Genomic DNA, 17,173 nt, shown 5'->3' with positions numbered 1-17,173 from the left:
TAGCAAAGCCAACATGATTTTGTAGCCTCTGGGTTTGTAGCATTGAGAACCGTAAAGGCTGCCTGCACCAAAGAAAGCATCCTATCCTGAGGAGTCCCAGGCTTAACTGTGGGTTCTTTGGATCCAGAGGTTTCATTAGTCTCATTCTTTGTTGACGTAGTTGAAGGGGCCGGGGGAAGCAAAGGGAGGCCAAGTATGGGATTTGGGCCTATTGATATAGGAGCAGGAGTCTCAATCTTTAGCTTAAGGGTCATTAATATTCCTAAATCATATCCCCTCATGTAAAATCTAACGCCCCAAGAATGACCATTTATCCATTTTTTATCTCTTTTTCCGGGATTACTAAAGGAAATTTTAAGGGGATGACACCATCCTGAACATTTACTCCGGTGTCCGGTATCCTCATTATGAGAATAATTAGCCGTTACAGTAATAAAATCCCAAGTTGAGGTGGGTTTCCAATTAGTATCCCCGGTAGTTTCACATCCCCAGCTTTTGCAATAAAAGTTTTCAGTTCCACCACATTTATAATTCAGAGATCAAGGGCGGTGGAACCCGGGGCATACGTAGAAAGTGAGGATACCAAGCATCATTCTTTTGCCTGAATTTTTGCAACCCGGCCCAACCCAATCAGTTTCCGAAACTTTGGAAGGGGCAGTGTTCATATCATGAGAATCTTCTGTATCCCAATAAGGTGCTCCTATAGCCAATTTACAAACATCAGGAAAAAGATCTGGCCACCAGGTCCAGGGGGGTGCAGTATGACTAATGGACCAGGTTACATCTCCAGTCTGAGAAATTACCTGCCAAGTTAAACGTTGGGGGAGGTGAGGGCTAAAATCACTTACAGTCAGTAAAGGCAGTAAAACCAAAATTATAAGTCTTAGGTTCGTAGAAGCTTGAGTTTGAGCGGGTTGTCGGTTCTTTGGGCCCGCCATCCTGATGATGCCGTCGCTGGTGCAGCCTTCACATGTGAAGCATGGATCCAGGCAGCGATGCCGTCCACTTTTATGGCCATTGGGGTGGTGAGGAGGACGGTGTATGGTCCTTTCCATCGAGGTTCCAACGTCTGGGTTCGATGCCGACGGACGTATACGGAGTCTCCGACTTGGAAAGGATGAGTTTCTCCCGGTGTTCCCGGTTGGTAGGCCTTGGCGAGTTGGGACCATATTTCTTTCTGGACCAATTGGAGTCCCAGTAGCCTAGCATATAAGTCAGTGTTATTTTGACAATCAGGTTTTATTTCTTTTCCTAAAGTGAGGAGGGGAGGCGGGGCACCATATAATATTTCAAAAGGAGTAAGATGGTATCGGGAAGGTGTATTTCTAACCCGGAATAGGGCCAAAGGAAGGAGCACCGTCCAATCGGTACCGCCAGTCTCCAAGGACAATTTAGTTAGGGTCTCTTTTAGAGTCCTATTCATTCTTTCTACCTGACCTAAACTTTGGGGTCTATAGGCACAATGTAATTTCCAATCAGTCCCCAAATATCTGGCCACATCCTGACTTACCTGGGCGACGAAGGCTGGACCATTATCAGACCCTATTACCTTTGATGCTCCAAATCGAGGAAAAATTTCTTCTAAAATCTTCTTGGCTACTACAGCAGCTGTTTCTTTCTTTGTTGGGAAAGCCTCTATCCATCCTGAAAAAATGTCTACAAAAACTAAAAGGTATTTATTACCGTACCTTCCAGGACGCACTTCGGTAAAGTCCACTTCCCAGTAAGTTCCTGGGCGGTCCCCCCTGAGTCTCTCTCCAGTTTCAAGTTTCCCTTTGTGAGCATTTACCTGTTGACATGGGACGCATTCCTGCACAATTTGTTCAGCTAATTTTGTCATTCCAGGGGTTTCGTACCCGGCTTTTTGTAACAAGGCTACCATCTTTTTAGTCCCCAAATGTGTCCATCTGTGCATCTGTTGAAACATGGATTCTGCTTGCTGAGGGGACAAAGTTCCTTTTGTTGTGGCCGGGATGATTTCTTCATCGCGGCCTGGTTTTTCAGGAACTTTATCTGACAGTCCTAAAATGACTTCTCCCGATGCTATTTCTCGGGCCACTTGGTCAGCCATATTATTTCCCCTAATTATTGGGGTATTTCCTTTTTGATGTCCAGGGCAGTGGATGATACTGACTTTAGTAGGAAGCATGAGTGTAGTCAACAAAGCCACGATTTCGTCTTTGTTTTTAATTTCTTTGCCACCTGAAGTTAGTAGCCCTCTCTGTTGGTAAATGGCACCGTGGATATGAGCGGTAGCAAACGCATATCTACTGTCTGTGTAGATGTTTACTTTTTTATTCTCTGCCATCTCTAATGCCCTCGTCAGGGCAATTAATTCAGCTCGTTGGGCTGAGGTCCCTTGTGGTAGCGCCGCTGCCCATATGACTTGTTTTCCGTCTACCACGGCTGCCTCAGTTCGACGCTTACCTTCCTCCAGGAAACTGCTCCCATCCGTGAACCAGGTGAAATCAGCATCAGGGAGGGGCAGGTCCATCAGATCTGGCCTACTGCCGTGTGCTGCGGCTAGTACTTCCTGACAATCATGTATGATGGTGGAGCCTTCCAAGTCAGGATCAGGTAGCAAGGTGGCTGGATTGAGTCCTGTGGCTGGAGCAAACTTGATGCGATCTGAGTTTAGCAACAGGGTTTGGTAGTGGGTCATCCTGGCATTAGTTAGCCACCTATCCGGTGGTTGACGGACTACATTTTCCAGGGCATGAGGAGCTGTTATCATTAGATTTTGTCCTAAAGTTAGTTTGTCAGCATCTTTGACTAGAACGGCCACTGCAGCGATTATCTTTAAACAGGTGGGCCATCCTGATGCCACAGGGTCCAATTTTTTTGACAAATAAGCAACTGGGCGATTCCAGGGACCCAATTTCTGAGTCAATACTCCTTTTGCAATGCCCTTATTTTCGGCCACATATAAATGAAAAGGTTTGGTTACATCTGGCAGTCCTAGGGCTGGAGCTGAAAGTAAAGCTCGTTTGATTTGGTCAAAAGCCCGTTGTTCCTTATCGCCCCAAACAAAAAGAGTGCTGTTTTTGGTTAGGGGGTACAATGGGGCTGCCAGCTCAGCAAACCCTGGAATCCATAGTCTACAGAATCTGGCCGTCCCCAAAAATTCTCTAACCTGCCTGGCGTTTTTGGGAGCCGGAATTTGGGCCACCGTATCCTTTCTGCTCTCCGTGAGCCATCTTTGCCCCCCTTTTAATAGATACCCCAGGTAACTGACCTGTTGTTGGCATATTTGTGCTTTCTTGGCTGAGGCTCTATATCCCAGGGTTCCAAGTTCCGTTAACAGTTTTTCAGTACCCTTGATACAATCTTCTTGGGTCTCAGCAGCTAATAAAATATCATCAACGTATTGGAGTAATGTTACCTGGGGATTTGATTCTCTATATAATGCCAAATCCTGATGGAGGGCTTCATCAAAGATGGTCGGGGAGTTCTTAAATCCCTGAGGTAGCCGTGTCCATGTCAGCTGACCAGACATTCCCGATGTTGGATCTTTCCATTCGAAGGCAAAGTAGGGTTGGCTCAGGGGAGAGAGTCTTAAACAGAAAAAAGCATCTTTAAGGTCCAAAACAGTATACCACGTATGTTGAGGTGGAAGAGTGCTCAGGAGGTTGTAAGGGTTTGGAACTGTGGGGTGGAGGTCTGCCACCCGTTTGTTTACCTCTCGTAGATCCTGCACCGGCTGATAATCATTTGTTCCTGGTTTCTTTACCGGCAGGAGAGGGGTGTTCCATGCTGATTGACATCTTATTAAGATGCCCAAGTCTAGTAGCCTCTGTATATGGGGACGGATACCGTCTTTGGCTTCTCTACTCATGGGGTATTGACGGACCGTTATTGGGGTGGCAGTTGCCTTGAGTTCCACTAGCACCGGGGACCGATTTTTGGCCATCCCCATTCCGGCAGTTTCTGCCCAGGCTTGAGGGAACCGAGTTACCCAATCAGTAACATTAACTCGTGAGGATGAAGGCTGCTCGTATAATTTATATTCATCTTCTAATTTCATAGTCAATATTTGAAGTAACCTTCCCTTATTATCAGTTATGGTGGGACCTTCTGGCTGAAAGTGGATTTGAGCCCCTACTTTGGAGAGTAAATCTCTTCCCAGCAAAGGATAGGGGCATTCCGGAATAATCAAAAATGAATGGGTTACTCGTCCAATCCCAAGATCTACTGTCCTTCGTGTGGTCCATGAATATTGTTTATTCCCAGTGGCTCCTTGTACCCATGACCTTTTAGCTGAGATAGGACCTTTTGAGTGGAGAAGGACGGAGTGCTGGGCTCCGGTATCTACCAAAAATTGAACAGGTTCCCCCTCCACTTTAAGAGTTACCCGGGGCTCGGGGAGAGGGTTCGAGCCCTGACTCTCCTAGTCTTCTTCTTTCAATGTTAAGATTTTGTTTTTGGTTGGCCTTCCTCCATTCTTTTTCTTAGGGCATTCTCTCGCCCAATGTCCTTTTTCTTTACAGTAGGCACATTGGTCCTTGTCTAATGGCCGCCTTCTGTCTGCCGTTCGCCCTTCCTGCCTATTTCTATCCCCTATATTTCTTCCTCCAACCACAGTGGCCAGTATCTTACTTAAATTCCTCTCCTGTCTCTTATCCCGTCTTATTTCACGGGCTTCCTGCTCTTTCTGCTTTCTTTCTTCCTTCTCTTCCTCTGTTTCTCTTTTGTTATATACTTTATCTGCCTCTTTTACTAACTCCTGAAGCGAAAATCCCTGCAAGCCATCTAGCCTCTGTAATTTCTTCTTAATATCAGGGGCCACTTGATCTATGAAAGCCATTGCTATAGTAGCCCTATGTCCCTCCGAAGTTGGATCATAAGGGGTAAAGCTTCTAAAGGCTTCCATTAAACGTTCCAGGAACACAGTTGGCGATTCCTGGGGCCCCTGAGTTACTTCCCTTACCTTAGCCAAATTAGTGGGCCGTCTGGCCGCTCCATGGAGACCCGCCACCAGAGCCTGGCGATACATTTTCAGGCGCTCCCTACCTTCCGGGGCATTGAAATCCCAGTTTGGCCTGACGAGTGGGAAACCAGCATCAATCTCGTTAGGCAGCTGGGTAGGTTGCCCATTGGCGCCTAATACATTTTTTCTGGCTTCTAAAAGAACCCGTTGCCTCTCCTCAGTCGTTAGGAGAGTCTGGAGCAGCTGCTGACAATCATCCCATGTGGGCTGGTGGGAGAAAACAAGAGATTCTATTAAAGCGGTAAGGGCCTGTGGATTTTCGGAAAAAGTTGGGTTATGCATTTTCCAATTATAAAGATCTGCAGAGGAAAAGGGCCAATATTGGAGAGGTCTATTCCCTTGGCCATCGGGGGGGCCATATTCTCTAAGAGGTAGGGCAGTGGAGTCCGGGGAGATAGCCCTCCGGCTCCTAGTGCCCACTGAGGGACCCCTTTCTTCTTCCATCATGGATGGTTCCCTTGGTGCCGAGGGCAGTGGAGCTGGGGGTCCTCTAGGTGGTAGGGGATTTGGGGCCGGAGGATAAGGGGGTGGGGAATCCAAAAGAAGCAAATCGGACTGCGGGTCAGGATAAATCGCCTTTGGTAGATCCGGGGCGTCGGGTAGCTTCTCCGTGTTGGGGTTTTTCTTTAAGGCTAATATTTCCGACGCTGCTGATGTATGCGCGGACGTACCTGTTGAGGAAACAAAGGGCCGGACCCACGGAGGTGGGGAGAGAATTAAATCTTCCCAGACCAAGACATATGGTACTTGGTCTGGATGTCCGTGGGGATCTATATTAAATATCTTAGACTTCAGCAGCTTAATCTTGTCTAATAAAAAGGATCCTTCGGGGGGCCATCCTATCTGAAATGTTGGCCATTCAGAGGCACACAAAGTCTGCCACTTTCCTTTCTTTACCTCTACCGAAAAATTATAGGCTCTGGCCCGAACTTCGGTCCAATAGCTTAGGGTAAGGGAAAGAGAAGTCGTCATAGTTTGTCCCATTGTCGTCCGTCAGAGAAGAAGAATAGACCACAATACAGAAACAGTTAAAACTCCACGAAACACATATACGTATGGGCCACCGCGAGCTCGCTTCAAAACCGAAACTTCTTCAGATGGCAGTTATCACCAAGGGAACTGCCGAAACCGAGTGAAGGGGAGACAGACTTTGCCTCTCCTTCCAGATGAGCCACCAGGGCGTCCCCTAGGGCTCATGGACGCCGGCTATTAGCACGTCTGCCTAGCCAGAGGTCCGATACAGATTCCATAATAAGCCGATTCTTACGGCTTTCCTCTGATAATGGCCCACAAAGAACAAGGGACAAACAGACAATCAAGCTCGAGCTTACCTGGTACCTCCAACTCCCGATGTTCTTGTGGTCCGGGGCGAGTGGAATCCCGGACGAGCCCCCAAATGTTAGACCTGCGCGGTCTCCTAGGAGTTTCGACTCGCCCAGGAAACAACAAGAGTCGGAAGTCGATGCAAAACGCAAGAGGTTTATTGAAGGCCGGTGCACCGGGGTTCCTTGGTCCTCACGCAGGAGGTCGAAGAAGGAACCCTTTTGGGCGCGAATATGTCAGTTTTATAGGTTCCCACTTCCCCGTATGTAAATTATAGATTTGGTTGTGTTCTCCTGCTGATTGGTCCCGGCTTAGGCTCGGACCAGAGAGGGAACTTGTCCCCAGCTGCCTGATTGGTCTTTGACAGACACCTTTTTTACATTTTGTTATCTCCCTCCTTCTCCCCAGCTGCCTGATTGGTCTTTGACAGACACCTTTTTTACATTTTGTTATCTCCCTCCTTCTCCCCAGCTGCCTGATTGGTCTTTGACAGACACCTTTTTTACATTTTGTTATCTCCCTCCTTCTCGGAAGGGGGCCGGACATCCTGGAAATTCATCCATTGTCTAAGAAGCCCCTATTGTCTGGAGAGTTCTTAATCATTAGCTGGAACAATGTCCCTCGAGTCCCACACTAGCATCTGATCTGAATCACACACCCCTACTCAGTTATTCACAGCTCCAGGCCTGGAAGTGCTCATGATCAAGTGGGCTTAGCTATTGTACATAGGTGCTTGTGTACAAATCTCTGCTCCCCAACCCAGTTATACGTTCACTGAGTGCAGGCAGGATCCTTATTAGGCTTTGTATTCCTGAAGCACCTAACACAATGCCTAGGGGAGTGAAAGCACAGTTGCAGCATTATCTCTTCCAGATAAGACAGTCTGAATGAGAGAAATAGGAAGAATACAGAAGGCTCTGTTGTTTTCAGGGGGACAGTCATCCTTTCCAAAGTCATGGTGCTGGGAAAATGGCCTCTCAGTAAGCCAAGAGATGAAAGCAGAGAGAAGGGTGCTTTCCAAGGGTCAGGTTATAAAAAAGATGGGACACAGAGCCATATGTGAGGGTTGGTCAGAAAGATGTATGGTCAGTTAAAGTTCACTGGTCAGCGTGACCACAAAGCTCAAGGGATACTTAGTGTTGCCTGGTGATAAATTTCCAGTCAACTCACTATTCTCTTAGATGTCCATTCCACACTTTCTCTCTTCTAAACCATCAACACCTCCCCCTTCCTTACTCTCAGCTGATGACTTTGCTTCTTATTTCTTACTGAGGAAATAGATGTGGTCCGAAGAGAACTTCCATAAGCCTCCACCACCTGAACTCCCCACCCATCTCTATCTGCATCCATTTTGCCTGTCTTCCCTCCTGTGATCCGTAATGAACTGACTCTGCTCCTATCTAAGGAAGGCCAACCCCTCTCTTCTGCATGATTTGGCCTCTTTCTCTTTCCCACATTATTAGTTTTTTGGTTTTTTTCCTTTCTCCTGGAGCTTTCCCATTAGCCTGCAAATCAAAACAAAAGAAAGCTTTCATTGACCCCATGTTCCCTTCCAGCTACCTCCTCAGTTTTCAGCTTCTTTTTATAGGAAAATGTTCAAAAGAGTTATATTTCATCCTTGAATCCACTTCCTTTCCTCCCATTCTCTCTTTTGAACCAATTTAAACAAGGCTTTATCTCTACCACCCTACCAAACAGCTCCCTTCAGCGTCACCAATGAGCTCCATGTTGCTGAATCCAGAGATCAACTCTCAGCCCTATCTGATGTCAACATGGTTGATTACTCCCTCTTTTTTGAAACACTTTCTTTACTTAGCCACTGGGGACACTCTCTGAATCCCTTCCTACCTCATTCAGTCACTTTTGCTGGATCCTCTGAACTCTGTGATGGTAGGCCCTGTGCTCAGCCCTTGGACCTCTTTATCTGCATCGACACTCACTCACAAGATGACCTCATCCAGGTGCATGACTTTAAATGCCATGTATAGGCTGATGACTCCCTTAATCGATAACTCCTTCTCCTCCATCTATGACTCCGTAATCTGTAAGTCTTGACCACTTCTCCGGACTCCAGTGGGGAAAATCCGTTGCCTACTTGTCATCTCCACTTGGATACGGAATAAGCATCTCAAATTAACATTTACAAAAACAAGCTTCTGACATCTCACTGCCTTCCTATTTCAGTCCAAGCTGCTATCATTTCTTGCCTAAACAATTGGAATTGCCCATTAATGGACTTCCCTGCTTTCGCTTTTACCCCTCTGCAGTGTATTCGCCACATAGCAATCAGAGATTTGCTTTTTAAAATAAAGTCCGATCATGTTACCTTTCTTGTTAAAGAGAAAACCACAGGCCCCAGAATGGCATCACTTGTGCTAAAGCTGATGATACCAAACCTAGACTTATTACCTGACTTAATTGCAGCTTCTACTTCCCCAGAAATGTAATCTTAATCAACCAGTCTGGAATTTTCTGATCAGCAGCAATGAGGTAATCTGTCAAGCAGGCCCTCTCCATCCCTCAGAGGAATAAGAGGCAGGTGCATGATAAAACCCTTGCAGGTTCCTTGCCCCACAAAAGAAGATGTCACGACCTAAAAACAGTCCTTCCTTTTCTTTTGCTCACAGCCCCCTTGCCCCACCATTTTTTCTTTAAAAACCTTCCATTTTGTATAGCCTCTCAGAGCACCCTTCTAGTTGCTAATGGGATACTGCCTGATTCATGAATTGCCTAATAAAGACAATTTAGATCTTCAAATTTACTCGGTTGAACTTTGTTTGTTTTTTTGTGGTACGCGGGCCTCTCACTGTTGTGGCTTCTCCCGTTGCGGAGCACAGGCTCCGGACGCGCAGGCTCAGCGGCCATGGCTCACAGGCCCAGCCGCTCCGCGGCATGTGGGATCCTCCCGGAGCGGGGCACGAACCCGCGTCCCCTGCATCAGCAGGCGGACTCTCAACCACTGCGCCACCAGGGAAGCCCCTGAACTTTGTTTTTTAACAGTCTACTCAAACCCTCCAATGGCTTCCCATTTCTTTGAGAATAAACTCTGAAGTCGTTACCATGGCTGTCTTAGTCCATTCAGGCTGCTGTAACAAATACCATAGATTAGGTGGCTTATGAACAACAGAGATTTATTTCTCACAGCTCCTGAGGCTGCAAGTTCAAGATCAGGGTGACAGTATGGTTGAGTCCTGGTGAGGACTCTCTTCCAGATTGCAGACTGCCGACTTCTCACATAGTGGAATGGGTGAGGGAGCCCTTCGGAATCTTTCATAAGGGCACTAATCGCATTCATGAGCGTTCCACCTCATGACCTAATCACCTTCTGAAGGCTCCACTTCCTAATACCATCACATTAGGAGTTAGGATTTCAAAACATGACTTTGGGGGGGACACAAACATTTAGTCGATAAAAAATACCCTATCTAATCTGGCCAGTGTCACCTCTCCGATCTCATTTTCTGTCCCTGTCCCCGTCCTCACTCTACTCCAGGCACCCTGGACCTCTTATAGCTCTTTAAACACTCTTAAGAAAACCTCCTCCTCAAGCTTTTGCATTTGCTGTTCCTTATGCCAGGAGTGCTCTTCCCCTGAAATCCCTACTTCCTTTGTGCATCTGCTCAAATGTTTTTTTAGAGATGCCTCCCCTGACTATTGTCTACTTTATACTAATTAGCTCTCCTCCCCTCATTTTCTCTCACTCTCTGTCCCTTACCCTGCTTTATATATATATATATATATGTATTTTTTAATAGCTCTTATCATTTGACATTTGTATGGAACAGGATCCTGGTAGGAAATAGATGACACATTCGTTGGGGTAATTTAATGAAAAAACTATTTTCAAGGATGTGGGCAGAGTTAAAGAGAACCAACCAGAGATGGTTAAGCATCGGGGTTTGGCAAAGTGGGAAGCTATTTTAAGGAAAGCTTGGTGGCCCTGATAGGACAAGGAAGGAAGCTGATACTGGAACCCAGAGAGAACTGTTGACATGGTGGAGAGGCCTTCCATGGAGCTGTGGCCTTAGGTAGAGGAACATAGCCACTGCCAAATGACTACCTGATAGAGGAAGGGCCAGGGGAGAATTGCCTTCTTTTTTGTTCTGACCTCCTATCTCCTGCTGGTGCCCCACATTGGCTAAACCAATCTGGAAGTCAGCGGTCAAGGAAGCCCAAGTGAAGCAAGAGATAGAGGTCAGCCTCCTGGGGCACAAAGCAAGGTGGAAAAGGGTGGAGACTGGAGCTGGAGTAGAAAAGAGAGACTGTCCAGCACACGTTAGCTATCTGTATATTCGTTGATGGTCTTTTTATCCCATTGGATTGTAAGCCCTGTGGAAGCAGGAACTAAAACAGTGCCAGGCACAATGAAGGTGCTCAGTAAACATTTTAAAGTGAATGGGTGGATGACATGTGGGCGTGTAGTTAGATGGGCAGCAAGGTGTGATCTGTGAGGTCATGACCCTGGGACCACGTGCTTAAGGGTGAGGAGTCACTAGGAGAACCAGCAAATCTGACAGCCATCTTCAGGAACAAATGGGCAAAACTGGACACAAAGCTCAGCCCAGAGTAGGCAAGGCAGTCCCCCCAAACTCAGCCAACTATGGCATTATGTAGGACATACAAATGTGCTGAGAGTGTAAAAAGCAGCCAGCTGCAACAACAACAGTAGTTATAGCAGAGAAAATTTGCTGGTAGAAGGAGAAAGTTCTTGCATTATAATCACTAGAAATCAAAGCACACAGAGAGGCCCCAAGAGCCCCATAGTCATCATGAAGATTAGCATAAAAAGCCAGAAGCAGACAAACTGGATCCCTTTTGTGGCACACCCATGATTGGGGTGTACAGGGTCCCCTTCATCTATATAGGCTTGGCACTATAGCTTCTGGTAGGCAGACCTGGTGCCTTAACCATTTCCACACCAAAAAATGTAATCATATTTGTATCTTATGATTTTTAAAAGGACCCTATGGAAGATTCTATAGGGAAAACAGAAGAAGCAATTTCTGTTGCATACTACATAGTAAACAACTGCAAATGTGGTTACCAGATAAGTTTGTCCAAATCCCTTTCTCCTTCTCCACCTCTTCTACCTTCTCCACCAGACAGCTCAGTTCAGTCCCCAACTTGTCTACTTACTCAGTCTGCAAAGCAAAGACCCTCTTCGAATGGCAGTTTAGGAAACATCTATTGCTGCCAGAGAAGGCCCTTAGGGGTTCTGCCCCCAACTCAAAGGAGCAAATAAAATATTTCTCCCAAGCACCCACATAGTCTTCCTGACTAGAAGACCATAAATGGAATTTTCTCTAACTTATTACACATATGAAAAATTTATCTAGGACAGTAGGTTGTTAAACAACCGATGTGTAGGTCATTCATCCTCTACCTTCTCACCTCATTCATTTTGCTGCTTCTTAAATCTTAAGTTAAAGAAGCCCCTCAGGTACTATGAACCAGACATCCCAAGCTGGGTAGACTCAACTCACCACCCAGCACTGATGTATGTGCTGAGGCAGGACAGCCTCATTGGAGGCTGCTAGGCCGCGTGTTCCACAGATGTCAGGTACAGCTCCGGTGCCAGCTGTGTTATCCTGGAACCAGCCTGGAGAAATACAACAGCAAGAGGCAATGCCCTGTAAGAACCTTCACTCTCTCTTCAATACCAGCGTGGAAGCGTGAGACTGTGTCAAAATGCACGATGGGGACAAAGCAGGTACTGATGGGGAAGGGAGACAGCACGTGAATAAGAAGGATCAGGTTGGAAAAGTCTTCTGGAGTATGTGGGTACCTAGGGGCACAAGGTGCAGTTTATGTGAGAGGTTGTGTGCATTTTCCAGTTGGGAAGACACCTGAAGCCTCTGGGTTACTGAAGAGCTTGTTGTGTTCACAGAGCAGAGAGAAGGATTCAAGATGTCTCTGAAGCTAACTCAGCATAAGCCAGTAACAGGGCAGCTGGGAGGCCAGTCTGGGTGAAGCAATGAGCAGGGGAGTCTAGTCGAGGACCAGACGGTAGGGAAAAGGTGGATGATGAGGGAGCTAGGGAAGCACACTGGCCAGAAAGGACATTGTCATTCTGCCCTGCCTTTGTGTGGCCTTGACAGTAGCGCTTCATCTGACCTGAGGGCAGTGATCCAGAGGGACAGCATTAACACCAGTTGGGGTAGAGTCATACTTTCTGTGAAAATGCCCTTAAAAATCCAATCATTTTCAAGTTTTGAGATTTTTAAGAAAAGACTTTAGTGTAGAATTCATGCTCTTATTTATTTATTTATTGGCTGTGTTGGGTCTTAGTTGCGGCACTCGGGATTTTCGTTGCGGCGTGCAGGATCTCCTCGAGGGCTCTTTGTTTTGGCGCACAGGCTTCTCTTTAGTTGTGGCATGTGGGTTTTCTCTCTCTAGTTGTGGCGCGTGGGCTCCAGAGTGCATGGGTTCTGTAGTTTGCGGCCCGCGGGCTCTCTAGTTGAGACGCCCGGGCTCAGGCATTGTGGCATGCGGGCTTAGTTGCCCCGCGGCATGTGGGATTTTAGTTCCCCAGCCAGGGATCAAACCCGCGTCCCCCGCATCGGAAGGTGGATTCTTTACCACTGGACCACTAAGGAAGTCCCCATGCTCTTATTTATGCCCTGTGACAGGAATGTACCTTTCAACAAATTCACCATGTCCACTTTCCCCTGCAGAGTTAATGTGGATGTGCTACAATATTTTGTGCTCTGGAGTATATGACCTGCCTTCAAAACCCTTATAACTGGCTTGCCATTTGGGTTCACACTGAATCAAAGTAACCCTCGAGTTCCATCAGTGAGGGTGCGGTGCAGGAGGAGCCGTGGTTGGGTGTGAACTCTCAGGGCAAACTGCTGGTGTTGGTTTACTCTGATTGGCTGACATTCCTGAGCATCGACTCTAATCTCCAGATTCAAGGATGGAGGATGGAGAAAGACTCACATCCGCACTTAGACGGCCTTGAGCTCCAGGAGCTGGGATGTCTCAGGGACCTAGCCTGTGGAGGGCAGCAGAAGAGTCAGCCTGCAGTTGAGTGGACCGCCCTTAAGCAGAGACATAATCCAGATACACATGGGGGGCCACACAGTGAAATGGCAGAGCTATGCATGGCGTGGCACACACTGTGGATGAGTGAATTCGTGGAAACTAAATTCCATTAAGATGCAGCACTGCTTTATACTTCTAAAAGAACTGGATAACCTGAATTTTGGCCTGAGAGAGAGACTCTCACTGATGGAGTTTCAGCAAACTTCTTTGAATTGTTGGGAGTCTTCAAGGCAGCAAACAAGGGGCAGCTGCTGGGCATCCGGCAGACTGACTTGACCGTGGGAAGCTTCCAGAGTCTGCCCTGCACTCAACTGCTTGGCCTAGATCAGCAGCTTAGAAAAGAAAAAAATAATTAGACACCACAAGTCTCCCTTATGGCTTAAGATTCTCTTCACCTCCTGGCACCTCCACCCGTATGTGGTGCTTTGAGCAGTGGTTCTTTGAGTTTCTGCCTCATTCAAGAAGTCTTTGAAGTGAGTCTCAGCAGAAGCCAGGCTGGGATAGAGGGCGGATAGTAGCTTGATCTCCATTCATTTTTTACAAAGGCTGCTTAAAAAAGAAAAGCTAATTGTGGCATCCCAATACCCAGGTGACGTGAGGGCTGCTACAAAGGGCCTCCTTGGGCACCGCAGTTCTGGGTGGTCGTCTGTCCTTGGCCTTTGCTTCAGTTACCAATTCCTTTAGGCTGTCTTCCTTCCTCCCTCCCTTCCTTCTTTACTTACTTTCTATTTTTTTTCTTTTTTTCTAATCCACATATTTTACATAGGGCCTGACCCCGTCACTACCCCAGGTTTGATTAACTTAGGGAAACCCTTCATCGTACCCAGCTGCTGATTTCAGATGCAGGCTGGGGAGATAAAAAACTGTCAAGAGGGGAAAATGGATGAGCAGCAGATAAATGGGGGGAAGGCAATTTGCTCAGGCACGGCCTGCCGCTTGCCTGGCAATAATTAGAGGCATAAGAAATGTGTTTTTCCCTCCCAGTTTCGAACTCTTTTTCTTTTTCTCAAAAACATCTGAATCCCGTCTTTAGTGCGATCTTGTCCTCTTTGGCCGGCAGTTCCACAATAGCTACCAACTTAGGGACTGCCGAGAGAAGCCAGATATCTCTGCCAGAGAAAATGCATTCCTGAACCTGACATCTGGGTCTTGCAGCTGGAGGGAAGAAGGAGACAAAGAAGAAACAGTCCTGAGTGTCATCAAAGGCAGTTGATGGTGCCAAGTGAGTATGGAAATTACATACAGTACAGATGCCATTTACAACATCAGACAAATAATGCAGCTATTTAGGAAAAACAAAGATGTGCTTAGAAATTGATCACCCGTGTACGTGCAGTGAAAATGTTCATAGCTTGCAGAGTGTGATAGGAACGGGCTAAGCACTCATTTCCAAACAACTCACAATCTCTTCTGACTGCGATTCTGAAAGAGTTAGGCTGAAGTAGTCAGATTCTGCCACTCCTACCCCCTTGCCCACCCCCCCCCCTTTTAGGAAAACAGGAGACAAAAAAGTAACTTGAAATTGAGCTCTGCAAACACTCTCTACATGAATATTTAAAATTTTCAGATTTATGCCAGCTTTCCTTGTAGACAGCAATATAGGTTGCTTTGTGTGACAGACAAGGGAATATGGAAGCAGGGAAGTATACCCTGTTATCTGCAGGCCCTGATGAATCACAAAGCATTAGTTCATTGTGCCCTGCAGGATTTGAGGCAGGAGGAGGAGCAGTGAAAGAGGAAATTGGAAATGCTAATGAGCATACAAGCACCTTGCCCCTCTTCCCTTTCTTTCCTCTTGGAGTTAGACCTGTTCAAGCTCAGAGGCTCCGGGATGCCCAGAGCCAGCACCGTGCAGGTTAGAGGCTCTGTACACAGTGGATGCAGAGTGAACGCTGCAGGAAGCGTGGCACAAATACCAGCTCCAAGCCTGGGAACACACATTTCAGAAAAGGGCTGTGTTACCTCTTCAAAGATTTTGTTATTTGCAAAATACCCATCAACCAGGGAGAAGCCTTCTCTTTATAAAAGCGTCTTTACCAAGGAGAAGGCTGGCAGGAGATGGGATTCCTTTCCTTTAGTCTAAAAGATGACCTGAAACTGGGAGTCTCACGTTTCCATTGGAACGGCAAGTGGGTTTAAGTTAAGTGGGTTTTGTTTCTAACTGCTCCTTTAAAAATCGTCTTTTTGTTGCTGTTTAAAGGGAAATCACCACTTGGCGGTCAAAATGACGTTCCAGAACTTCTGGGGATTGAGTTCTGAGCGTGCTCAGTAGCATCTCTAGAATTTCTTTACAGGAGGGTGTAGGGGCGGAGAGCTGTAAGAATAGGGGTGGCAGGGGGACCTGGCTTGAGGCTGTGTTTGTGTAGCTGGCACGCTGTTGCCGCTTAGATTGTATATTTGCAGTGGCTTGAAGAACCATTGAAGCAAAAGCCCCTAAACCTCCCCCTGACATCACAACTGACCTTGTCCTGAGTCTGTGTTTCTCAAAGTGGGCACCACTGACATTTTGGAATGAACCGTTTTCTTTATGTGGGGACCACCCTGTGCTGCAGGACTTTCAGTGTTCCCCGCCCTGCTCACTAAATGTCCGGGAAGAGGGGCAGCCATTGCGAAAACCAAACCAATCATTCCTACATTTCCAAATACTCGTGTTGAGAAGTATTAGGTCTATGTCAATCCTCAGGCAGGTACTCTTTCTTTAGAGGAGGATTTGTGTGAAAGCCGAATAAACACATGCATAAACAAGGCAGAGTCCCGGAGAGACAGTGTTATCTGCAACGGTGGTTCTGTGTTTTTTCCCCACTTCTGTACCATTCGTGTGTACAATCCATGCCCATCAGTAACAGCTCTCATTAAAAGGATTTTTCCCCCCATTTATTTAGGAAAGGGTCAGGGGTTAAATCTGAAAAAAATCTTTCCTTAGATTCAGCACGTAGGCCATTCCTACCCCCTACCTCTGACTTGAGTGTCCCTGGTCAGTCACAAGTGCATTGGGCTAGGAAGCCAATTTATTATGAAATAGCTGTTATATCATGCAAGCCACTTAACCTCTGTATGCCTCAACTACCTCATCTACAAGATGGAGATAATAATCTATATTCTATGAACTTCATAGGGTTGTCAGAACAAAACTGTAAATATAAAAGCACTTTGAGGAGTTTAAAGCATAGTAGATAAAATTGTACGACTGCTATAAAAGACAGGATAGAGGTTTCTCAAAAAATTAAAAATAGAACTACCATATGATCCAGTAGTACCATTTCTGGGTATTTCTTCACAAGGATGCAAAGAAGGGTCTTGAAGACGTATTTGCACACTCATGTTCATAGCAGCACTATTCACAATAGCCAAGAGGTGGAAGTAACCCAAATGTCCATCAGTGGATGAATAGATACACAAAATGTGGTGTATACATATACAATGGAATATTATTAGGCCTTTAAAAGGAAGGCACTCCCGTCACATGCTACAATATGGGTGAACCTTGAGGACATTATGCTAAGTGAAATAAACTAATTGCAAAAAGATCAATATTATATGATTCCACTTATATATGAGGTAGCTGAAGTAGTCAAATTCATAGAAACAGAAAGTAGAACAGTGGTTTATAGGGTCTGGGGAGAGGGAGAAAAAAGGGCGTTATTGTTCAATGGGTATAGAGTTTCAGATTTACGAGATGAAAAAGTTCTGGAGATCTGTTTCACAATGTGAATATACTTAACACTATTGAACTGTACACTTAAAAATGGTTGAGGGGCTTCCCTGGCGGCACAGTGTTTAAGAATTGCCTGCCAATGCACGGGACACGGGTTTGAGCCC

The 17,173-nt window shown here is 46.3% G+C and overlaps 1 protein-coding gene across 1 annotated transcript; it reads right to left on the bottom strand.

The window, feature by feature from the left end:
• Positions 1–1,232: 1,232 nt before the first annotated feature.
• Positions 1,233–6,124, bottom strand: LOC137225957 (uncharacterized). The gene is given in 2 exon segments (XM_067739919.1): positions 1,233–1,251; positions 1,704–6,124. Coding segments are annotated over 2 exon segments (4,287 nt in total). The 5' UTR covers positions 5,972–6,124.
• Positions 6,125–17,173: the final 11,049 nt, after the last annotated feature.

Source organism: Pseudorca crassidens, chromosome 6 (assembly GCF_039906515.1).
Source record: "Pseudorca crassidens isolate mPseCra1 chromosome 6, mPseCra1.hap1, whole genome shotgun sequence".
NCBI classification, from domain to species: domain Eukaryota; kingdom Metazoa; phylum Chordata; class Mammalia; order Artiodactyla; family Delphinidae; genus Pseudorca; species Pseudorca crassidens.
This window is presented reverse-complemented; position numbering and strand designations above follow the sequence as displayed.